The sequence below is a fragment of the Acanthochromis polyacanthus genome, chromosome 22 (genome assembly GCF_021347895.1).
Source record: "Acanthochromis polyacanthus isolate Apoly-LR-REF ecotype Palm Island chromosome 22, KAUST_Apoly_ChrSc, whole genome shotgun sequence".
NCBI lineage: Eukaryota > Metazoa > Chordata > Actinopteri > Pomacentridae > Acanthochromis > Acanthochromis polyacanthus.
The window spans coordinates 19,729,815-19,754,878 of NC_067134.1; the positions used below are offsets into that span (position 1 = coordinate 19,729,815).

Sequence of the window (25,064 nt, forward strand, 5' to 3'; positions counted from 1 at the left end):
GTTGCCGCTGGACACGGACAGGGATTCTGTGAATCAACATTAGCTTTAGCCTTCATGCATTCCTCGTATTTGTGTTTGTGATGTTTTTTCAGATGGTTAAACAGATTAGTTGTGTTACTGTGTGGGGCAGACACAACTCTGCTACACTCTTTACATATGGCTTGTTCTTGTTTAAAGTCACTTGCCCTGAATCCGAAACAAGTCCAGATGATGGATGTTGATCCGTTTCGAGGCACCAGCTCCTCACCATGATGCTCCTCGTCTCCAAATGCTGCTGTATTTTCTTCTCTCGACATGACTCGCTCTCATCAGCTCAGTCCACTGAGTGATTTGAGGCTGCCGCTGCAGGCTGCGCTCGCTTGTTATTAAGGCAGCTTAATGAAGCCTTAACCATGTGTTCGCCTCCTGGTGGTTGGCTGACGACTGGTTGACAAGGCGCTTGATAAGATATGCACCAGAGCCCGCATTTTAAATGTAAATATCCCCAACGATCAGGTTAATTTAATTGTGGCAGCCAAAATCGTGATCGCGATCAAAATTCGATTAATTGCGCAGCCCTACTTTATGTACATTTATGTAACATTTTACAATATGATTTCTTTTTAAAGTTTGAGTCATTTTGGATAATTTTGAACCATTTTGGTCATTTTTTGAGTCATTTTGGACAAAGTTTGAACATGTGATGAACGCTGTGACTGTGTTAAGTTTTTAAAAAAATGAATTAACAATCATAACCAATAAACAAAGATTATGCCTCCACTGTTTACCAACCTTGACGTAGGGAACTCTGTTTTTGTCTTCATGCACAGCGAGGTTCGTCTTCGACACTTTAAACAGAACAAATACAACCCAAATCAAAAAAATTTTAATAAAATAATTCATCATGCAAACTGTGGCAACAACTGAATCACTTAAATTCACTTTACATGTTGTAAACTTGAGATAAGAAGTCCGACTTACCGTCCAGCAGGTCTCTGATCTTATCCAAGTAGATTTCAAAATAAGAGACCTAAACAGAGAGAATTTCAGGAATTAAAAATCTATTTTTTTATTGTTGTTGAATTTAATGTGGCAAAAAAAAAAGCTTTAATTCAATGAAAACATACATGAACACACACATAAAATGTTAAATCTAATATGTAGGTATGTTGAATTAAACAGGCATTAAATCTAATTAGCTGCTTCCTTTGTTACTAGTCATTGGTCAAAAACAGGAATTAATTTTAATTAAAATTATTTACAGAAAGTATCAGCAAAACACAGAAAAATGACACTGTCAACTTCATCACTTTCCAACTTTTAACAAATTTCGTAGCAGATTTTCTAATTAGGGGCTCGAGCTTCAGCCCCACTATTGTTCTCCATCAATGTCAACATGAAGTTCACTTTTAGTTCTGTTTATGTATTTTATTTTACTAACACCCAGTTGCTGTTAACCCCCTCACATGTTATGTTGTTGCAAACTTTTTGTGTTATTAAGGACAGATCAATTTGTGACATTTTCCATCTGCCTCTTAAATCCGACTGTCTGAACATTCTGAGACATGTATAAGCATTCTGAGGGTGGAAGTCTGTTTTTATTGTTCAAAGCTGACACCGGGATTTGAGAACAAACTGAGATCAGGATTCAGGATTCCCTTACGCCTCAAATATTATACTATTGTCTTTTAAACATTACCTCAAATGCCTTTAATGTGTGAAAAATGTGCTGGAAGTGGATAAACAAGCTTTTGAGTTTTTTTATTATTATCTGAAAGTACTTGATATTAATAAAAATATAAAAATACAGTTATAAATATCCATATTTTGTGCTATAAAAATTATACAAATGAGACATGGTTGAGCAGAAAATATTCAAACAAATTTCAGATTTCAGAAGTTTATAATAACATTAATCAGAGCATGTCATTATAGGTTATTAAGTGCAGATAGATGAGAAAAACAGTGCCAGTTTTAGTAATTTAACGTGCCATTTTCAAAATTAAACAATGCTGAGAAATTTTTAATTGTTTTAAAGGCAATGTAGAATTCATGCCAAAAACTCTGAGTGGAGACACCATTTCAATTTATTTTATTGAGTTATTTATTCGTTTATTGAGTAGTTTAGTGAAACCAGCTTAACACCAAACTCAGAGACATCCACATTTCAACAAAATCTAGATAATCAAGCTTTTGTGAAGTAAGTAACTCCGCTCTTCTGTTTAATGAAGTAAACACTTTGGAGTTTCTGAGGAAACATCCATGTAGTTTTGCTGCAATACTGTCCAATATGTCTTATAACACAATTCAGAACAGGTTGTAACACTCAGTGCTGTTGTTTTATGATAATTGGTTTAATATTTAGTGCTGCACAGTACTGTAGTGGTTAGCACTTTCGCCTTGCAGCAAGAAGATCCCCAGTTCAAATCCCGGTCTGGGCCTGGGATCTTTCTACATGGAGTTTGCATGTTCTCACTGTGCATGCGTGGGTTTTCTCCGGGTACTCCGGCTTCCTCCCACAGACCAAAAATATGCTGAGGTTAAGTGATTATTCTGAATTGCCCGTAGGTGTGAATGTGAGTGTGATTGTTTGTCTGTATATGTAGCCCTGTGACAGACTGGCGACCTGTCCAGGGTGTCCCCTGCCTCCACCCGAATCAGCTGGGATAGGCTCCAGCACCCCCCGCGACCCGAGTGAGGATAAAGCGGTGTATAGAGAATGGATGGATGGACATGTTAGAACCAAAATTATGTAACATTTTAATTTTGAGACTAGTGGAAGACAGACAGGACTTCAGCTTCTCTTAAGGATTTGGAGAGAGCTGTAGGAGAAGTAAAGAAGGGGAAGTTCATACGTCAGGTGGCAGATGAAGATCGACAGAATGACTTTTCAGCACATCAGGTCATACATGAACAAATGGAGACAGATCTTACATTATATGAGGTGTAAAATTTCTACACCAGTGTTTCAGCATTTTACATTAATCCAGTAAATATGACATTAAAAGTTTAAAAAATAACTACATCACATATTTGCTTCATTGCTTTGTTTACATTTAAACGAAGTAGTGCTGAGACTGCTGTCGGAATGTGACTACCTTGATTTCATTGCACTGAAAAAACACCACCGTTCATCCAATCTGATTCAAACTCCCCACTGCACTTCCTCAGGACCCCTGCAACACCCCTACCAAGTTTGAGCATGATCTGATGTACCGTTGTCATAGAAACCATTGCATAATGGTTTCTATGCAGAATGAACACCTCTAAAAAAATAGTTTTGAATTAAACATTCTAGAATTCATGCATCATTTAAATCTCAGTGTGCAGACAGTTCTGGACAGTGTCTCAAGGATTTCAGCAGGACAACAGTACTACATTGAAACGAGCAGCAACAATCTTTCAACAAAATCCAAAGAAGCCAACATTTTCGAGGTAAGTGACTTCACTGTTCTGTTTGATGAAGCAAACACCTGAGGAAACATTCAGAAGGCAGTTTTAAACTATTTTTCTACAACTCTGTCCAATTTGTAATGAAATCCGTGAGTCAGAACAGGATATAACACTAAGTTTTGTACTTATCTTGTAATTTTTAACATCTTGTTATAAAAAAAAAACAACCAGAACTCCTGTAAAGAGCAGGACAAACATTTTTGTTAAGACAAAATTTGTTTTTAAAGCTCCAGACTTGGAATAATTTGACTATAACCATGACCAAATGCATAGATATGTTGGGATAGCAGGATTTTTCTACTGGGAAATATTCATTTTGGAATATTTAATGATAATCTGATGTGTTGATGTGAGCAAGATATAAGGTCACTTTTTTCTGATAAGTAAATTAATTCAGTAAGTGTCATAGGTAAGGTAATAGTTTATTCTGTTTCCTTAACTTGCAACATGGAATCCAAATATGAAATTGGATTATGCTATCCAGCAATATTTTTGTTTTTGGTGGTACAACTTGTCATATCTGCTCAATCAGTTAAGTTCATCACATTTTCTTTTTCATTTTTGTGACCAAGCACTTAATGTTAAAAAAAATATTCTGTATGTTTTGTTTTGTATTATCCTGGCATGCAAGTACAAAAGTGTCAGAAAATATCATTGGTTGATTTCTGCATTATTGTTTTTTGGGGTAATGTGTGCTCAAAGATGAGACTTTCAGTGACAATTTCAATTATTTTTTTAATTTCAATTCATGACCATTTTATTTTGATACTGTACCTCAGTGCATTCTGTTAATGGTTTTCAGCTGACAAGGTGAAAAATTATCTAAAAAAAACAAGCTAAAGATAAAAATCATCTAAAAAAAACCCAACAGCCTATAGATAGATATAGGTTGTTTTTTTTTTTTTTAGATTATTGTTTCTGGTTCCGAATGGAAGATTCAAGATATCATCAGCAGAGATTATAAGTATAGGGTGAATTGTTAAAACCACTCACTTCTATCTAGATGCCAATCAGGACCAATCCAAGGTGCAGAGGGGGCCCGAATTACCGTGGGCCAAACCACCACCACGTGAACCCTGCCGGGCCCCAAAGCTCTGGTGGCGCCTCTCAGGCAGAAATTAACTACATTAACTACCTGAGAGAGCATAATCATCATATGAGCATTCAAATCCAGCAGCTCATAGCTGAGAACAGCAGTCATCCCACAAGATGGATCGCTCGAAGGCCAGGATCCAGCACCTGGAAGACATTCTGCTGGAACTGGACAAGCAGAAAAAAGAAGTCCACACACAAAAGGGAGAACTCGAGCAGCAGAGAGAAGTCTTGGAGCAACAAAAACAGTCCAACACTGCCAACAATGACCTGCAGGAGGAAGCTACCAACAAGGACCAAGAAAATGAGGACTCCAAATGCAAGTTGATAAAATGATCGAGAATAAAATCTGCAGGATGAAACAACAAGCGGCAGAAAGAAAGTCAGGCGTTGGTAGAAAAGAGTCAAAGACTGGAGGAGAAGATCAGGCTAAATGAGAACGTCATCAGGTTCAAGACTGATCAGTTTGAAACTCTCCAGACACAGTTCCAAGAACTGCTCAGGAGCAAAAAAGAGAAAGAAGACCTGCAAGAAGAAAACAACAAGCTGCAGAAAGAAAATCAGGAATTGTTAGAAAAGACTATTGAGTCTTTTGAGTCTCTCCTAGCAATCATCAGGCTCAATACTGATCGGATTGAAACTCTCCAGACAGAGAAATCACAACTGGAGAATGTGCTCTTCCAAGAACTGCTCACGAGTAAAGAAAAGATAGAAGACCTGGAGGACCTTTATATCCAAGAAAAAAGAGATGCTGCAAATTTTTCAGAGGTCCCAAGGCAGAAAAAACACTAAAAAAATAAGTTGAAGAGGTGATCGAGGAGACAAACGGAACAACAGAAGCGGGAGAAGAAAGCCAAGAGTAGGAGAAAGGGCTTCTGGAGTGGCTCAAGTGCTGTTTCCCTTGAGCCTCCCCTTTCCTCCATCTCCTCACCCTTCAACCTGTGTTCTGTCATGTGTGTCCTGTCATGTGTTTCCTGTCATGTGTTTCCTGTCATGTGTTTCCTGTCATGTGTGTCCTGCCATGTGGTGTCCTGTCATGTGTCCTGTGTCCGGTTCCATCTCCATCTCCTCACCTCTTCTGCCTCCTTTCTCCTCACCTCTTCAACCTCGGTCACCCTCATCCTCTCTATTTCTTCCCTTTCCTTCCATCTTTTCTTTCCTTTCCTTTCCTTTCCTGTCCTGTCATGTGCGTTCTGTCGTGTGTCCTGTCATGTGTGTCCTGTCATGTGTTCCTGTCATGTCCTGTGTCCTGTCCTGTGTTGTCCATGTGTGTCCTGTCATGTGTGTTCTGTCGTGTGTCCTGTCATGTGCGTTCCTGTCCTGTCCTGTCATGTGTCCTGTGTCCTGTCATGTGCGTTCTGTCATGTGTGTCCTATCATGTGTTTCCTGTCATGTGTTTCCTGTCATGTGCGTTCTGTCATGTGTCCTGTGTCCTGTCCTGTGTGTCCTGCCATGTGTGTCCTGTCATGTGTGTTCTGTCGTGTGTCGTGTCATGTGCGTTCTGTCCTGTGTCCTGTCATGTGTGTTCTGTCGTGTGTCCTGTCATGTGCGTTCTGTCCTGTGTCCTGTCATGTGTGTCCTGTCATGTGTTTCCTGTCATGTGCGCTCTGTCGTGTGGTCCTGTGTCCTGTCCTGTGTGTCCTGTCATTGTGTCCTGTCATGTGTCCTGTGTCCTGTCCTGTGTGTCCTGTCATGTGTGTCCTGTCATGTGTTTCCTGTCATGTGCGTTCTGTCATGTGTCCTGTGTCCTGTCCTGTGTGTCCTGTCATTGGTCCTGTGTCCTGTGACCCCGAGTTAGGCAGCATCCGAAGACATACACCTTGAATATGCCTACAGACATGTCTCAGGTAAGAAAAAATGTTCAACCACAGAGATTTGCTCCATTGATGCAATATGTCAAACTAATGTGTAAAAATATGTTGTTTCATCATCTAACTTCAGAAATTCAGACTCCACTTTATGTCACCAACTGACCAGTGGTGCTGCAGTGTTGGCCGATGGCCTGTATAGGTCCGGTAACGGCTGTAGCTCCTTATCTGCTTCACAGCTACTAGGAGACATGTTCCAGGTAAAAACATACTATAGAGATTGCACTTGTTTGACATATATAAAGTCAAGTCCAGTTAATACAACTGAAACTAATGCCCTGTTTTTTCTTTTCCACAGAAAAAGAACACTCACTACTAGCAAGCAAAATTCACTCTTCAATGAAACCTTCACAGACTTCTTGTTTTTTTTCCCCCCCTACACAATGTTCTGGGGTTTTTTTCCCCTGCTTGCGGTTATAGCTGAGTACATGTTTAAACAAAGATGAAGATATAATAAAAAAAATGTGATCAAATAACATTTCTGTGTATATGTTGAAAGTTGTTAAAATGAAAATGTATGTGTATGTGGAAATTCGAGGTTGACGTGTATTTTTTCATTACGATACCATGATGTGTATCTGTGTTTTGCCAAAAATGTAACATTATACTTCTTTGCTTATGTAGAAAGACAGAGACTGTCCTATTTGATTAATTAGGGCACCTTATTGTAATGAACACTCACAACCAATACCTCCACAGGCTGCATGTCAGCCTGAAAATCAGTTAAACCTCTCAGCTTCACACAGCCTTTAAAGTAACTCCAATCCAGATTTGGACTGGGTGAGATCTTCCTGTCTCTGCCTTGCAAAATAAAAGCACAGCACAATTTCAAATAAAAGGCCTGTGACAGACCGGAAAATGCCGAAATACACCTCTCCTGCGGCGGGATGGGGTCGTGCGAGGGCCCGACGGGCACCCGGCCCGAGCCCCTCCCATGATTTCCAGGTGAGCGGGAATTGTCTAGTTTAGCTTTTATTTCACATCAAAAACAACAAAATTACGAATGGTTTATGTTTTTAGCGTGACTTTCTGCTAAACTGGTGAAAAATTGTCTCAGAGAGCTGAAGGTTGGCGAACAAATCAACCTTCAGTCCAGGGAAACTGAGCGAAATGTAGCCAGAGATTCACATCATTTGCCATAATTTTATAATTTATTAAACATTTACTAAGGATGATTTTGTTCCTACCTTGATGTGAAACTCCAGGTTCTCATCCATGGAGTAGATGTGGTCAAAGATGTCGTGGGGCGATTCGAGGGATGATTCCCATCAGGCTGCGGGGTCGTGCAGTTTGCGCCTAAAAAAACAGCAAATAATTAATTTTAGTTTTAATATAAACTGTTAAATATCCCAAACTTTAAGAGAATGTTTGATGTAAAGCATGAAGCACTCCAGAAGAATTTAAAGGAGGAACATCTGGGTCAAAGGTGGAATTAATGTAAAGATGTGAAGCAGAGGTCACAGGTCAGATCAGAGAATTACAAAGTTCCTTTAGGCTGGATTAGTCTGTGAGCTGCTCTAATTTAAACATGACAAATGACGCAGGATCTCCATTGGGTGTAGCTGGACAGAAAAACTTCCCTCGAGATCTTGATCAAAGGCTCGGCTGCTCAAATCTTCACTGTCATACAAGCGTGAGTGGATTTAGGGTTTGGTAAAGTCTGTTACACAATGACTGCTGCTCTAATCCTCCAACCGTAGATGAAAGTTCACAATAAAACACCCTGCAAGTCTTAAAATCATCCATCGATCAACTGGTCGATTGATTCACAATAAAGAGACACTGAGTTTATTTATTCATGGAGCTCTTGCTGGTTTTAGCCCCTTATGTCACCTCATTTACAGTCTTTTATTTTGTTTTTTCTTTTTATTTTGTGTTTTTAGATGCTTCGACAAGGTATTACTAGAGCCGATATCTGACTATGCTGCCACTCACTAATTACACTGGAAGCTAAACGCCCATTTAAATGTTGAAAACACTGCACCGCACAACCATTTCATTTCTGATTTCTCCATATTTTTGATGACATTTGGTCATTTTTATCAATTTATTAATTTTTCCATACTGGCTAAACAACTTTTGTCCTAACAGGACTGGCTGGATTTAGTCTTACCTCCATGGTGTGTGTCTTCCCGGAGGACGTCTGTCCGTAGCGAAGATGGTGCCCGTTGTAGCCACCCAGCACATCTGGAATCACAGGAAAAACACAAATAATTTGATCCTACAGTATTCATGACAAATTTATGTAGTTTTCTTTGCTGCTTGTAAGTCTGTTATAAATGATAACATAACGTTATAAACACTCATTTTGCTACTGTTCTAACACGGATGCTAATTTTACGATTGGTTTGATCCTTAAGCACCTTCAGACATCGATATGGCAAACTGCTTGCTTCTATCAGTCTGGTAAAGTGACAGTATTTGTCATTTTAAAATGTTCCCCATGACTTCATTAAAACACACAAAACACCAGTGACAAAGATCTCTACTTTATTCTAACTATTTTGCAGTAAAAAATCAGCATTTTCTAGCCTAAAAAATAAAACCATATGAAAAATACATTAAGATAATAATGAAGACATATTAAAATAATATTTAAGTCCTTTTCCCCTAGCAGATATACTAAATAAATTAAATAAATTAGAGTGGTGCATGTTCTAATGCTATTATGGGAATTTGTGGTGCAATAAATGAGATTTCCAGTCATCAGAGTCTTTGTCGTGGTGGAACGTCATTATGTAAAATAAAAGCCAGAGCAGATTAAGTCTGCTTGCAGATATTTGTTAGATTAGAGTTACCATAAGAACAGCATTTCAGTCCACCTTTAAACAATCTGTTTGGCACACTGGTCGTACACTGTTCCTGCGACGTGTTGGAGGTAGCACTCGTCGAACACGAACGGTTTGCCCTGTTTCAGACACAAAAAAAAAACCCAAAACATCAGCAACAGATTTCAGATTCGGCAGGTTTACTTTGAGCTTTCTCTTGAATGTGTCGTTACAGCTCAGCTCAGCCCTCATATCTATTTTTGTTGAATACACACGTGGACAAAATTGTTGTACCCCTCAGTTAAAGAAGGAAAAACCCACAATTCTCACTGAAATCACTTGAAACTCACAAAAGTAACAATAAATAAAAATTTATTGAAAATTGAATAATCAAAACAGCCATTACTTTTGAATTGTTGATTAACATAATTATTTAAAAAAACAAACTAATGAAACAGGCCTGGACAAAAATGATGGTACCTCTATAAAAGATTGAAAACTATTTGACCAGAGTGACATGATTAACTCAGGTGTGTCATTTAATGACATCACAGGTGTTTCCAAACTCATAATCAGTCAGTCTGCCTATTAAAGGGAGACAAGTAGTCACCCTGCTGTTTGGTGAAAAGGTGTGTACCACACTGAACATGGACAACAGAAAGCGAAGGAGAGAATTGTCCCAGGACATCCGAAAAAAAATGATAGACAAACATCTTAAAGGTAAAGGCTATAAGACCATCTCTAAACAGCTTGAAGTTCCTGTGACAACAGTGGCTCATATTATTCAGAAGTTCAAGACCCACGGGACAGTAGCCAACCTCCCTGGACGTGGCCGCAAGAGGAAAATTGATGACAAATTGAAGAGACGGATCGTTGGAATTTATCCAAAGAGCCCAGAGCAACCTCCAAAGAAATTAAAGGTGAACTCCAAGGCCAAGGTACATCAGTGTCAGATCGCACCATTCGTCGTTGTTTGAGCCAAAGTGGACTTCATGGGAGACGACCAAGGAGGACACCACTGCTGAAAAAAACTCATAAAAAAGCGAGACTGGAATTTGCCAAAAATGCATGTTGACAAGCCACAAAGCTTCTGGGAGAATGTCCTTTGGACAGATGAGACCAAACTGGAGCTTTTTGGTAAGGCACATCAACTCTATGTTCATAGACTCAAAAACCAAGCATACGAAGAAAAGAACACTGTCCCTACGGTGAAACATGGAGGAGGCTCAGTAATGTTTTGGGGTTGCTTTGCTGCATCTGGCACAGGGTGTCTTGAAAGTGTGCAAGGTACGATGAAATCTGAAGACTATCAAGGCATTCTGGAGAGAAATGTGCTGCCTAGTGTCAGAAAGCTGGTCTCAGTCGCAGGTCATGGGTCTTCCAACAGGACAACGATCCAAAACACACAGCCAAAAACACCCAAGAATGGCTGAGAGAAAAGCGTTGGACTATTCTAAAGTGGCCTTCTATGAGCCCAGATCTGAATCCCATTGAACATATGTGGAAGGAGCTGAAACATGCCATTTGGAGAAGACACCCATCAAACCTGAGACAACTGGAGCTGTTTGCTCATGAGGAGTGGGCCAAAATACCTGTTGACAGCTGCAGAACGCTCATTGACAAATACAGAAATCGTTTAATTGCAGTGATTGCCTCAAAAGGTTGTGCCAACAAAATATTAAGTTATGGGTACCATCATTTTTGTCCAGCCCTATTTCATTAGTTTGTTTTTTTAAATAATTATGTTAATCAACAATTCAAAAGTGATGGCTGATTTTGATTATTTAATTTTCAATACATTTTTATTTATTGTTACTTTTGTGAGTTTCAAGTGATTTCAGTGAGAATTGTGGGTTTTTCCTTCTTTAACTGAGGGGTACCAACAATTTTGTCCACGTGTGTAAGTGATGAAACTCCACCTGTTCCCAGTGAAGTTAATCTTGTTTAGGCATTTAAATGAAGCCCAACAAACCTGAGCACAGGAACAAAGGCAATGCAGCTTTTTGTAGTTATTTTCACTGCAGAAATTTGGAAGAGATGTGGACACACTGAAGGATTCAATTATACACTGAATGACTTTTTTAGAGGCAGATTCTTCATGATTTGCAAGCTTCCTCTTTGTTTTATTAAGATTTAATGAGGCTTGTATTGGGAAATCCAAACAAAAACAGCATCATAAATCATCTAAAACATCACTGATTGATATTTGATGAAAAACAAAGTTACTAGATGGTAGAATGGGAAAATGGCACTTTTGATGATTGATATTTAGAAACGGAATGCAATTTTTGATGGCTTATATGTAAAAATTGAACGCATAATGGCAAGATGTGCATATTTCCTGCACAGAAACAGCAGCACTGACTCCTAAACTTGGCCTGTTTTCTAATTTAGCATCAGTAATATAGATCTAAAATGCTTGTGAACCCAAAATAGCAGCGTTTCATAGTCGTCAACCTGCCACAATTTGAAAACACTGATCTGATTCCAGTACACAAAGCTTATTCTTTGGCAACCCTGAGCTGTAAACGCTCCAGTAACTTCCCGGCTCTTTGGCTCTGACCATCCATCATCCCTGCTGCCCTTCTCCGACTCCTCCTGACTCGTTCTCTCAGGGGTAAAAGCCTCATTCCTGCAGAAATCATCCTCTCAGCACTTGGAGGGAGCAGCAGCAGCACTCTGACTGCGTCCGAACACCGAAATAAAGCAGAGAAACCCCTGACATTGACAGTATCGGCTGGTTGCAGCCTCGGTAATGCACCTCTGTGCTTTTGATTGATGTTACGAGGAGGTGATGTGCAGTTTGGTCTTGACAGGAGCATTTCTGGGTAATAATGCAGCGGCATGAATAACGCAGGGCTGCTGATGGCAACAAGGATGAAGGATCTTCATCCTCACACTTCGGAAAAGCTAATTTCTCGCTTGTTTTTTAAGCTGTCTTGCAGATTTTATGGATTGTGTAAGCAGATGATTTTCTTTTTGATGTTTTTGAGTTCATTTTAAGGTAGGTTCAAGGACACGTGTGTGAATAAAAGTGCAAATTTACTAAATTTATAGGAAAATCAGAGCAAGACGCTGCAGACAAACGCAGTTTTTTTAATGCTAATTGACATTCTGGGATATTTCACTTCTATTATAACATGTCTTCTTACAGATTAGTCGAAAGAAAACATCCAAAACACGCTTTTAGGTGTTTATTTACTTTACTGTCTTTTGGGCATTTGTGCACATTACTGTAAATGTAATTAGATAATTTCATTTACATAAAAACATTCCAGAAAACTTGTAATACAAAAACTAATTGTCTTAATGTAATTAATGAATGTGGGAACTTTCAGATTGATATCTACTAGTTTAAAATTTTACAACATGTAACTTAACCTATAATTTTCTTAAAATTGGTTTTTCTTTAGTCAGAAATCTTGACTTCAGTACAGAAAACTTTTTATTTTTATTCCTATCAATATTCTAAAGGTTTCTACAGAAATTATATATTAAATACATTCTGATTTATAGCACATTTTATTCCTAAAAAATCTGTCAAAAATGGATTTTCCCCCTATAAGGTTATGCAAAAACCTTAGATTCTAATATGTCAGTAAAATAAAGCAAGAATTTGTAGCTGGTTTGATTCAATTTTCATATTTCTGTTGTGGAAGCTGATGTAAAGGAGGGCACTTCTAGATATGTAATAGCTTTTTTCCTATTTAACCATAACATTTCAGAAAAGTTGTAATACTAAAATATACCGTCTTATTGCAACCAATTAAGTGGTTGAACTTGTTTGAAAACACAAACTAGTTGGGAGATTAATAAAAAATTGAACTTTTTGTGCAAATAGTACAACTTTACATGTTTCAGAGGAGCAAAAGAGTGCCGCTTTTCTGTTTATAGTTTGAATACATTGAATTAAAAAGTAGAATATAAACAGAGCAGAGTTTGTCACCTTTAAATCTCAGATGGTTGAGGTCAAAATTCAAACCACTTTTTAATAAATGACCTTAAATTTAGGCCACAAAGTAGAAGCTGGAATTCCAAGGAGTGGAAAACAAACACTAGATGCGCACAAAAGTAGCTTAAAAATAACCTAAGTGTAGGAAAAACCCAGTATCGATGTGGCTTTTTCTTCGTTCAGGTTGCCTAATGAATCAGCAGATCCATAACAGTGTGTCAGCATGAGTAATGTTTGACCTTTGACCTCTGAGCTAGTCTCCAAATCTATTCTAACACAATAGAAAACCTTTAAAGCCATTTATGACAGTGTTAAGCATTTCAAAGTTGTTTTTCAGACTTTTTCCCCAAAAATATTTAGATTTTGGTTTGGAATTGAGCTAAACACGTGAAATTCAAGTTAGTTTACTACAACTGAGTGTTGATTAGATTAAAAATGCATTTTAAACTCTTGTCAATGAAATACTAATTGTGTTTAATAGTGTCAAGCTGTAGTATTACATGCAGCTATTTATGGCAGGAATTTTGACTGCATTTGTTTTTGAGTTTTGACACGTTCTGATTTAAAATGTGCATATCTAAGAGTTTGTTTACACCAACTGAGTAGAGTTTTATTAATATTGCAGCAGCTTTATACCAACTAGACACAATATTACTACAAATACTGTGATTTGTTTGGCTTTATGGTGATTAGTTTCTGTTTTATACACCATCAAATTCCACATATTTGTAATATTATGCTAAATAAAGTTATTCTAGTGGTGTAATATCGGTGCTGTTAGACTACTGCGCACTTGGCATCCTGCCTGCACAGCTTTTGGTGACTTTCTTGCTTTGAAACACTGCAGTGTTTGTATTTTTAGCTCCACACCGATGAAAAAAAAAAAAAAAAGAAAAGATAAACGTGACAAGACTTGCCGTAATGAGCACGGTGTCGTCCTCCTTGAATTTGGGGATGTATTTGTCTCCTCGGGTGATCTCGGCCTCGTTCAGCGGCCTGAAGCGGCACATCACTCTCACCCCGCACTCCGCCGCATCCACCATGGCTGCTGGCTCTGTTTACACCGCCTCCTCCGGAGAAATGCGGGCCACAGATAAATAAATAAATAGGCAAACAAACAACAGGCTGAAGGTGGGAGTGAAAAAAAAAGGTTTCAGGCACGGTGGTGCCCAAAGTGAGGCTCACGGACCTCCAGGTGGGGTGATTATCCCTGTGTCCAGGGAAAAGTCAGAGTATTTACTAAAAAATATTTAAAAAATAAATGTTTACATCATAATTGGCGACCAAAGTGTTAAAACGTTCCCGCTGTCCTCACCGGGAGAAAGTTCATCCGATGCGCAACCTTCATCCGAGCCGAGAGTCTCCGGGTTTCCTCAGCTGCGCCATGGCCGAACACCGCAGCGCTGCGTCCCGGTGCGGAGCCTCGGTGAGCGGGGCGGGGAGCCTCCCTCTGCGGCGGGGAAAACCGAGAGGACCGTGGCGGTGCTGGAGGGTGTGAGCAGCGGGGACAGGCCGGTGCTGCTGGCCAGGCTGCAGAGGGGCAGAGTGGGGAGGATGCGCAGAGACAACCGCAGCGTCCGGACTGGCAATGAGGGCGCGCTCCCGCACCGTGCCGCGCCGCGTGTACTCGACCTGCATCAGCACCATCATCACTGAGCTGCTCGTGTACGCGCACTGACAAAACCTAAAACCTTACATTTATAGTACTGTTACTTTAACGACTTAAAAACAAAAATACTGTTAACTATAATACCTTAGTAATATCTTTTAAATCTACGACATCTTAGTAGTAGTTTTTATCCTTAGTCGTATTTTTTAATCTATTATATCTATCTTATCTTATATTTTTTATCTGTCATATATTAGTAGTGTTTTTTATCTATCATATCTTAGTATTTTGGGAGCACAGTAGTGTACTGGTTAGCTCTTTTGCCTTGCAGCAAGAAGATCCCCAGTTCAAATCCCGGCCTGGGCCTGGGATCTTTCTGCATGGAGTTTGCATGTTCTCACTGTGCATGCGTGAGTTTTCTCCGGGCACTCCGGCTTCCTCCCACAGTCCAGAAATATGCTGAGGTTAATTGATTATTCTAAATTGCCCGTAGGTGTGAATGTGAGTGTGATTGCCTGTCTGTATATGTAGCCCTGCGACAGACTGGCGACCTGTCCAGGGTGTCCCCTGCCTTCGCCCGAATCAGCTGGGATAGGCTCCAGCACCCCCCGCGACCCTAGTGAGGATAAAGCGGTGTATAGAGAATGGATGGACGGATAGATCTTAGTATTTTTTAAATCAATTATACCTTAGATTTAATCTATCCTATCTTTGTAGCACGTTTTACCTATCATGTCTTAGTAGTATTTCTTAACACACATCTTAGCATAAGCTTTTTCTTAGCAAAGGTCAAAGGTGAAAATAAAAATGGTTTCAGTAGTCCACTTCAATGATATAACGTTCTTGTTTTAAAATTTAAAAATCTATAAAATTGCCCAAAACTCAGTAAACTGTATATTGACACAATACCTAACATATGAGCGGTTTTTAGAGGAACCGTTGTCAGACACCACGTTCTTGGTTTGTGCTAAAGCTAAGCGGCTAGCAACTAGCTTAACCTAGCTAGGATAACTTGTAAATATTAAAATTCTCGAGAGAATTTTCCGACTTAAAAAGCCGCTAACCAACTGTTTACACCTCAGTCGCTCTAAATTGTCGGGAAGAGTCGCTTTTACTTCAAATAAAACACGTTTTCAGAAACTTGGTGGTGCTTCGTCACAGGCTAGCCTAACATTTGTAAGCTAGCTAGCGTTAGCATACGAGCTACATGAAATGTCGCCTTTCGCATTGAGGAAAATCTTACCCCAGCGCCCATGTAGTTGCTGCTCCAGAGCTCCCTGTCTCATCATATGATTTTCATGCATGGCTGGAACTACCTAATCTAGGAATTGACCTTAAACTGAAGTTAGCATTGGGCTACTAGCCGCGTCAGGGCCTCAAAAATAGGAATATGTGAATAAGAAGACGACAGCGTGGCCCGGAACAACAGCTTTATTGTATATTTTATATATTTATTTTTTTAGCTAAGCAGTGTTGTATTTTGTTTAGCAATGTATTTTTGAGAATATACATCAATTTTAGCCATTAATATATACATTTTGGTTTAAAAAATTTTGACAAAATAATTCATAAAATTCAACATTTTTCATGTTAAGCATTACACACCTCATTTGACTTGTTAAATATCTATTAGTACGCTTTTATTTTACATAAGCATTATTGCAGCTCTTTTTTATTATTTATTTCTCAGTTGGGGCTTAATATACTTTCATTATTAAATGTGCTCCAGTGTTCAGCCACTAGAGGACAGTGTGCAACAACAAACACTTTGTCTCAATAAATCCCTTTTTTTAGTTTTATTCTAAATAATAATTTGGAGACTATAAAGGAACAATAATTAACAATAACACGCTGCAACCCAGATTATTCAAGTAAGAGTGACCATGTTTTTAATATCTTAAACATCTGTGCAACATTATTCAAAATGTTACATCACTGCATGACCTGTAATGTTTCACAATATTTACAAAAAAATGCTGCTTACATCAAACCATTTAAAAAAAGAAAAGTCCAAACAATCTCAAAATAATGGACTCTGACAAACTATCCCTAGCCCACATTAATGCAAAAAAAGAAAAGAAAAATAAAACAAGAGCAATCAAGTGCACATCATACTTCACGCAAGTCTATTTTTGTAAAGTATATATTAGTGAGAAAATATATACTTAATTACAAGTTGAAGAAATAAAAATACTGACAACGAAAGGGCGGAAGAGGGGATTCAAAGAGTAGGAAAACAAACACTGGAAAAAATAAAAATCACACTCACCTCACACGCACACAATCACAGGCAGAAAGAGGGGAAAAAATTAGACTGCACAGACCACCTCTTGACCACAAATAACATGAAACTGATAGAACAGATCCATAACACATGGGTTCCCAACACAAAAGCGGGTTCCTGCATGTCATTGCACAAAAAACTGGGAGGGGAAAGAGGCAGAATGAACTTTACCGAAAGAGCTTGTGTGTTCTTGAATGATACATGTCACATTATGAAGAAGAAAAAAGAAAAAAAAAAAAAAGAGGCTTTTCCGTGCCAGTTTACAGTAAAAAAATATAAAATCCACTCCTGAGGTTCTCAAAAGTGGGCACAAAGGAAAAAAGTGGGACATTTGGAAGCACAAATGATGAAATATACATCAAAAGCATCCAAATGTCCTCGATTTTTTCTCTACAGTACAACTTAAGGTTCTTAAAACAAAAGAATTTGACTTGGAGGCTCCATGTTTGAGATATTTGTCGGTTTGTGTGCACATCCGAAAGCTGTGGATATGTATTAAAATAGTGTCGTTATTTAGTGTATTATTTGGTTTTAAGGTTATTTGCACATCAAAATAAAACAAACATTTGTAATAGTCGAGTTTCTCGTGAAAAAGTTCAAGTAAATGGCATTTTTAGTAAACGTTTTCAGGGGGGGATTTTGGACTTCTGGAGTGAGATATTTTTATTAAATCAGTTTTGTCGGTAAAGCTACGAATGAATTACTACCTTCAACTGCTCCAAGGTTAGAGCATCTGAACAAACAAACAAAACAAAGAATAAGATTATTTGTGCACATCAAAGGAGAAAACAGGCAGCAAATTACAAGTCCAAGACACAGGAAAGGAAAAAACAATCAGAGATGCAGTGTTTTCTGAGCAGTTGATCTTCGCCATCGATTGATATATTGCACTCGATAATTCTGTAGTGATTTCAGGTTGCTGTTGGTTGTTTTTTTGATCTGGAGGAGCAGCCGTCGTGTTGATCCGGACTTCCCAATACTGTCACACTGATCAAGTGATGATTCCGCTTCAGAGTTTGTAGTGTTTTTTTTTTTAAAAAACTGCATTTATTTAACAACACAAGACGTCGCCGTCCGCCTTCTCAGACGTGCATATTCATAAATAGCATTTCTTTACTTAAGAAATCCATGACACAATCTGTAACAAAAACAAGTAAGCCTCACTGTAAAAAGAAAAAAGAAAAAGAACTGTTATCTGTAATGCTCACTTCTTAAATAAAAGGAAATATGACCTTTGTAATGGACTCTGAATACATGATCTTGTTAAAAAAAGAACAAAAAAAACATACATATACACATATAAGGCTTGAGTTCTCAACTCTTGGTAGTATTATTGCCATCTAGCATATTTGTAAAGCTTAAAATAAATATGGAGTACTGTACATAAATAATTTACATCAATATGTGGAACAAAAAAAATAAAAAATAAAAAATAAAAACACAAGGCCCCTAAATGTAAGAAATGCTTTTGAGTTAGTGTTGCTTTTGATAATCTAGAGGTTGGTTACTCTACCTAAAGCTATAGTTGTGGCAAAAAAATGGCTACAGTTGTGGAAAAGGAAATAAAAAGAAAAAAAAATCACTGTATAAACAAGCACGAGAACATAATCATGACAGAAATCATCGATGCAGCCTGCGACTGAAGGAAAAATCCACCCGTTAAATTACAGTTCTTCCAGCTACAGTGGAGCGTCTGCGAGAGCAAACACTGACAGTAAAGCGAGAGCCTCATTTTAGAAACATCAATTTGTACCGACGGTCAGCAGTAATCAAAAGGAGAAACAGATCGGAGATGAGGTGCAGACGCCAATTTCGACGCCGTAATGAGCCGAATGCTTCGCTGCCACGATGCTTTCAGTAATGCGACGAGCGTACGGCACGTTAACGTGCACTTCATGGAGGTGTGATGGGGTTAGTGGTCTTTCTGTTGCAAGCCGGTTAGAGAAACGAGGTGTCAGGAGTGAGAATTCTGCAACTTTCTCAGACATGTGAGCAGGTTTTAATCAGCTTTTTACATGTAAACGCGAGATTACATGTGTAGAAATGCATCCTCCTGTTTAAAGCCTGAATGAAACTAACAACAACAACAGCAACTAAAAATGATGACAATTGAGCTGCTGCATTCATATATTTTCATTGTTGATGATTCTGTCAGTCGACTGATTACTTGTTTGGTCTATAAAAGGTCAGAAAAATGGTGAAATGATGGAAAAATCCAACAAAACAAATGTCTTGTTTTATCCTCAACCAAAAGATACACGGTTTAGTGTCACAGAGGAGGAAAGAAACCAGAAAATATTCTTGGAAGAAGCTGAAATCAGAGAATTTGGACTGTTTTCCCCTCAAAAAAAAACAAATTAAACTGGTTAATTAATTAGCTGTTTGGGCTACAAAAGGTCAGAAGATGACAACTTCAAATGTTTTGTTTTGTCCAGAAACCCAAACGTAGTCAGTTTACTGTTTAAATATTCATATTTAAGAAGCTGTAATTACAGAATTTCGACTTTTTTTCTCAAAAATTATTCAAATTGATTCATTATATCATTGTTTGACATATGTCAGAAAATGGTGAAAAATGTTGATCTCTAAAGCTAAAGATGACAATTTCAAATGTCTGGATCCAAACATTCGCAGTTTACTGCTCTAAAGAACTGCAGCTGAAGAGGGAACAAATCGTGTTAACGTTAGAGCTAATTAACTGACAGAATACTGGCAAATTTGACGCAAGCTTTTAAAATACTGCGCAAAGACAGTGTTGCCTGAGGATGGCGCTGTAGGCTACACTGGCTTCAATTAACAGCAGAAGAAGCCCAAACAAAAGCAGCTGTTTGCCAACAGCTAAAACAACCTCCAAGAAGAAGAAAAAAAACAAAAAAATTGTCCACCAACAAGTGAAAACTGGAAAGAACTGCTCTCAAAATGGAAAGTTGCTACTCTTTCATATCAGGTGGTAAATAAAATGCTAACGGAAACACGACGTTAGCTTTGAGTATAGCTCCAACTGTAATTTCATGATGCTCTAAAACGAAGAAATGCCCCAAATTATCACATTTGAGAAGCTGGAAGCTGAATTTTAAGCCTTTTTTTCACCATTTTGGTGATATTTTCCAAGTGTGACTTTTAAGCACTCATAAAAGGCTACAAAATGTTGCCAGAGGGTGGATTTTTCCTTCCAATAACGGCAGGTAACCAACTTTCTTTTGTTTGCCAGTTACAACAATTGGTAAACCCAGAAAATTCACCAGCCAACCGCACATAATATAGTTTGTTAAGCACAAACTGGACAAAATAATCATGATTTTCCTGGTGGAGCAGATGAAGGTTTACCAACATTCGTCCGGCCACTGAACACTTTCTGCTGGTAAAGTTCATTCTGTTTTAAATCTTTTCGTCCCCAATACAAAACGAACACTTAACTGGTGTGAAGTGACTGCTGTAATGGAGAACTCATATACTCATGCCTGTTTCACTGCTGTTCCCTTACAAAAGAAAGGAGAAAATAAAAAACAAACCAAAAAAAGAAAAACAGCACGTCTTACAGTTCATCATATAAAAGCTTTAGGCTGTATTCTTATTTATCCTATGCATGCGGCCGTATGCAACCGCATTTCTGAATAGAAACCAAGACATTGGTACACTTCTTCTGCTTTGTTTTTGTACAATAAAAGATAAAATGTGCATTAGGTACGCTTGTACATGACATTGTACAATATTTACATACAATTCTTAATAGCATGAAATTTCAGGATTATCTATATACATATTGAAAATGTATCAGAAATATTTGGACTGTCTATTTTTCTTAAATATGTAAGGTAATGCTTGTAGCTTTTTTTTGTTTATTTTACTATCTTATACTAGAAAAAAATAGTTAATTCAGTGAGCTGTAGACAAATTGCAACCGTTTTTGATGGTTTTCTGTATTTTTTCTTGTTTTTTTTGTTGTTTTTTTCTTCTCTACAGTTAAAACTGTATTGGTGATTGGAATTTCCAGCACCTTCTGTGGTCAGTCATTAAGTCAAGTTGATATCATGGAACAACGATGTACCACTGAAAGTCCATGTGTAGCACCTGTTAGAGAGCTCAGATCGCATCAAGGCTGAACGGACGAAGTCTCCGAAAGGCTTTGAGGACGTTCTTGGGCCGACACATTCAATGTTATCTGGATATCTTCCTCCTCTTAGGCTTGGGGAGCTTCACCTGACGATCCCTCGATGGGATCTGCGGACAGAAACGTTATTGTGAAAGCTGGACGGGAAGCTGGAGCTAAAACAACACATGAGAATGGTGGAAATACTCACTGTGCCCGACATCTTATCTAGCTCGCTCATGGCCTCGTGGATAGCAGCTTCCAAGTGATTATTCAGTTTCCCCGGTCTGTCGGAGAACATTTACGTTATTTACAGTTAAAATGATTCAACCAGGCAAGTGTTTTTGCTCTGTCACATGTTCTAGGACACCATTTCTAACCACTAGGTGTCAATACAGCCTTGAACAAACCTCAACAAAGAAACCAGGCAAAGGCTCAACCAACTGTCTGAACCACAAAACATGTTGGCGGCACCCAAAAAAAACATGTTATCTCTAAAAATAAAACACCAAAATGAAACTTATCATCAGAGCCAGGATCTGGAAAATCAAAAACTATCACTGGCTTTTCAACTTTCTGACAAGAACCATTCAAGTAATCATATAAGAAATTGGGGAAAAATGACTAAATCGAAGCTTAAAATGTTGATTTTCCAACAAAATCACTGTATTCTGCATGTCTCATTTAAAAATCCACAAAAATTAAAACATTCTCTCTCACAAGATTCTATAAAAAACTAAATATTCTGCATTCCTTAGTGCAATGATGGTGCCATGACCAACTCAGCTGTGACCAAGAGTCAAAATGTGTTGAGTCAAATGAGTGTTTTTGGCTGAACTGCAGGATGTGTTTACACAGAGTTTACACAGGAGACAACAACAGAAACAAATTAGAGAAATTTAGAGGAAAATATAACATGAAGCATGCCTCAAAAACAGTAAACAGAAGGAGAAAGTTGTTAAAATATACAGAAAGATACAGTGGTGTGAAAAAATATTGAGTTTGAAGAGGTTATGAAAATGTAAATAGTTCAATATGTAAATTATGCAGACACTATTAACTATTGGTAACACCTGTTGTACACGTTTATTACAGGTTTTTAATTTTTTTGTAAATTAAATAATCAAGAAATGTAAGCCTAAAACGGATGATATTTCAGCAAAATCACTTCTCATTTTCAAAAAACCTCAAAAATAAGCCGTTTGCAGGAACCAGATTGTGCAAAAAACTAAAAATCCTGCGTTCCTTTATACAATGATGAAGTCATTAGGGACTCAGCTGCACCCAACGGTCAAATGACAAAAAATCGGGAAACTTCAGCCAAATTGCAGGCTGTGTCCCCACAGAGCAGAAAATGGTGTATGGAAACAAATAAAAAAGTTAAATAGTGTAACATCTATAGTATGTAGAGCCAATATGTTTTTTCCACTAACAGTAACACCTGTGGACACCTGAGAAAAACATTTGTTGATCCTGTTTTTCTCAAATTCTGCAAAATAAATATGAAAAGAAATGTAGTTATTTTTGTTATTTCTGTCATTTTAACAGCTTTTCTCTATTTCTAGTGATGGTTGTTCTGTTTCCATACAGGACTTTACACTGCAGAGATAGGTGAGGCCATAGGGGAGAAAAAAGCTGAGAAGCTGCAAATACCATGAATTATCCAATAATACATTTACAACTGCTATTGTTTACTGAAGCAACAATACAGTGGGCGGGTTTACTCACTTCAGGCCTCTTTTGGCGGCTCGGTCGAGTGCCTCCAAGTCGTGAGTTAGTGTTTTTAGCTTCTCGGGCTCGACCTGGAAGGAGACGAAGCACATTCAGGACTGTTCAGGAACAGACTGAGAATTTCCCGCCAACCACCAGACACCGATGCTGACGGTAGTTTATCAGTTTGTCACGTCTACCAGTTAATTTGGCAGTTGGGACCTTTTCTACTCTGCAGTTCTGATTTGGCAGGTAAAAGGCTGGATGTGTTTGGAACATTTTGGAATCCATCTGCCACGATGGCCGGTGGACAGAAAAGCTTGTTTCCTTCTGACTTTTCAGTACTGCAATAATTTTCCATCTGCAGTTAACTTAGTTACAGTAAAATACAAGTGATTCGATCATCTTGACTTACTGGCAAACCGCTCTCTCAAACTGGAGGGTAATTTACTGTAATTCAAGACTTGATCAAACTTTTGGCCTGACAGGTAACAACAGTTTATTTTTTGTACATGCCACTGAAATCTCTTCAGTGTAAGAAGTTGGCAGCTGAAACGATGACAGGTGGTCACAGACTGCACTGGTTTCTCACCTTGGCCTGCTCCCGCAGCTGCATAGCAGCGTTGTGCACTTGTTCGTCCCCGGCCAGCTTGGCAGGCCAGGGTGGGAAGCCCTTCAGCTGGCTCCAGACCAGCTCTCCCATGTTGAAGGTCCTGGAGCGGTAGTGAAGCAGCTCTGACGACGGAGAGTCCGGCTGCCGCAGGTCCTCCTCGCTGCTCAGGCTCTTTGTGTCCGAGGGGCTGGGCGCCATGCCGTTGAAGTGGCCATTGTAGTGGCTGTAGTCTTTGGCTGTGGCCAAAGGTCCCTCCAGGCTGGTGGAGGAGCTGGGCGACTGGTCGTCCCCCGTCAGGTCCTGCCGCGGAGGGCCCAGGACTTCACCGTAACCCCGGGTGTTGAAGTGGGGTGTGGCGCCGTTGATGTGGGCACAGCGTTCCACCGTCTGCTCCAGACGTTCCTTGTAGTTGGCGGGTGTCCGGCTGCAGTTGTTGAACCGGTATCCGTCGTCTAGAAAGGCCTTGTCATGGGCCATGGCCAGGCCGTGGTCATTGGAGCCCTCGGTGGGACATGGTGGGGCAGGAGCCAGGCTGGCGGGTCTCTCCATGCAGGGACTACTCCTCACCTGGGTAGAGCACTCCAGAAACTCCTCACCCCCCAGGTGCTGTTGTTGCTGTGAGCGTCGAAGCCTCCTCCGTGCTGCGACTCTCCATCCCACTGACCTCTGGGGGTCCCGCGACCAGGAGAACGGAAGTAGTCGTTGGCCTCGGGGCCGTCCGGAGTGCTCTTCCCTGGATCCATGTTCTTCTGACCCCTACCCAACCTCACCTGCCTCGGCCTTGCCTGTTGCACCTCCCCCTCCTGGTGCCCGTGCAGAACTGCGCTGACGGCCTGGGGGAGGTTGACGGGCTCCCCGATGGAGGCGGTGAAGGCACTCATGGCACTGAGGGCAGGCACCGGACTGGCCTGCGTGGTCCCGCTGACGGTGGTGGTGATGGTGACGTGCACGCCTTTGCTGGCGGCATCCACTACGGCTCTGTAGATGGCATCCACTGACTCTGGTCCTCCTCCTGGACCCCTGTCAGAGCCCGGTGTCCCTGCTGGAAGCCCCTCGCCCTGGGGCTGCTGATCCTCCCCAAACTGTGGGTGCGGCAACATCCCCTGCTGTGGACAGAAAACAAAATGATGAAAATTGTTTTTCAAGAGACTAAATGAAACGTTGCAGAGGTCGACCTGTATCATCACCTGGTAGTTCTGGTAGAGGCAGGCCATGGAGCCAGCGTTGACACTGCTGCTGTCTGAGTAGGGGGCGTTGTCAGAGAAGTGCTGCTGTCCCTGGTAGGCCGGGTGGGAGGCCACTCCCTGCTGCATGCCCTGGTGGACCTGCTGCTGGTACATCTGACCTCCGCCGGCGTTAACGTGCGTCTGCAGGGCGCCCATACCACAACCCAGTGACGACGGGTTTCCTGCAAAAACATCGATCCACGCAAAATAAGTCAATGCAAAACATCTGCAGCTGAAAGACAAGATGACAGCAGAGAGAGAAAATAATAAAGGAGGTAAATGTTAACTGTTCTGGCCACATAGAAGAAAATAAAGCTGTCAGTGATGCCTGACAAAACAGACATTGTAGGGAGCAGTTCTGTAATTACATCTGAAAATCATTTCAACTGAATAATTTCTCACTTTGAAGAAAAAGATCAA

At 39.6% G+C, this 25,064-nt stretch overlaps 2 protein-coding genes across 2 annotated transcripts in view; both read right to left on the reverse strand.

The window, feature by feature from the left end:
- Positions 1-14,155, reverse strand: part of LOC110969305 (kinesin heavy chain-like) — a 38,675-nt gene extending 24,520 nt beyond the window's left edge. Inside the window, 7 exon segments of the mRNA XM_051941854.1 lie at positions 772-827; positions 961-1,009; positions 7,580-7,636; positions 7,638-7,688; positions 8,506-8,582; positions 9,219-9,300; positions 14,030-14,155. Coding sequence (XP_051797814.1) covers positions 772-827; positions 961-1,009; positions 7,580-7,636; positions 7,638-7,688; positions 8,506-8,582; positions 9,219-9,300; positions 14,030-14,155 — 498 coding nt within the window.
- Positions 14,156-18,788: 4,633 nt separating this feature from the next.
- The window catches only part of LOC110947952 (methyl-CpG-binding domain protein 5), a 33,207-nt gene continuing 26,931 nt past the window's right edge, over positions 18,789-25,064 (reverse strand). Inside the window, 6 exon segments of the mRNA XM_051941800.1 lie at positions 18,789-21,226; positions 21,307-21,382; positions 22,824-22,897; positions 23,398-24,017; positions 24,020-24,524; positions 24,606-24,826. Of these exon segments, the coding sequence (XP_051797760.1) occupies positions 21,164-21,226; positions 21,307-21,382; positions 22,824-22,897; positions 23,398-24,017; positions 24,020-24,524; positions 24,606-24,826 (1,559 nt within the window). The 3' untranslated portion in view covers positions 18,789-21,163.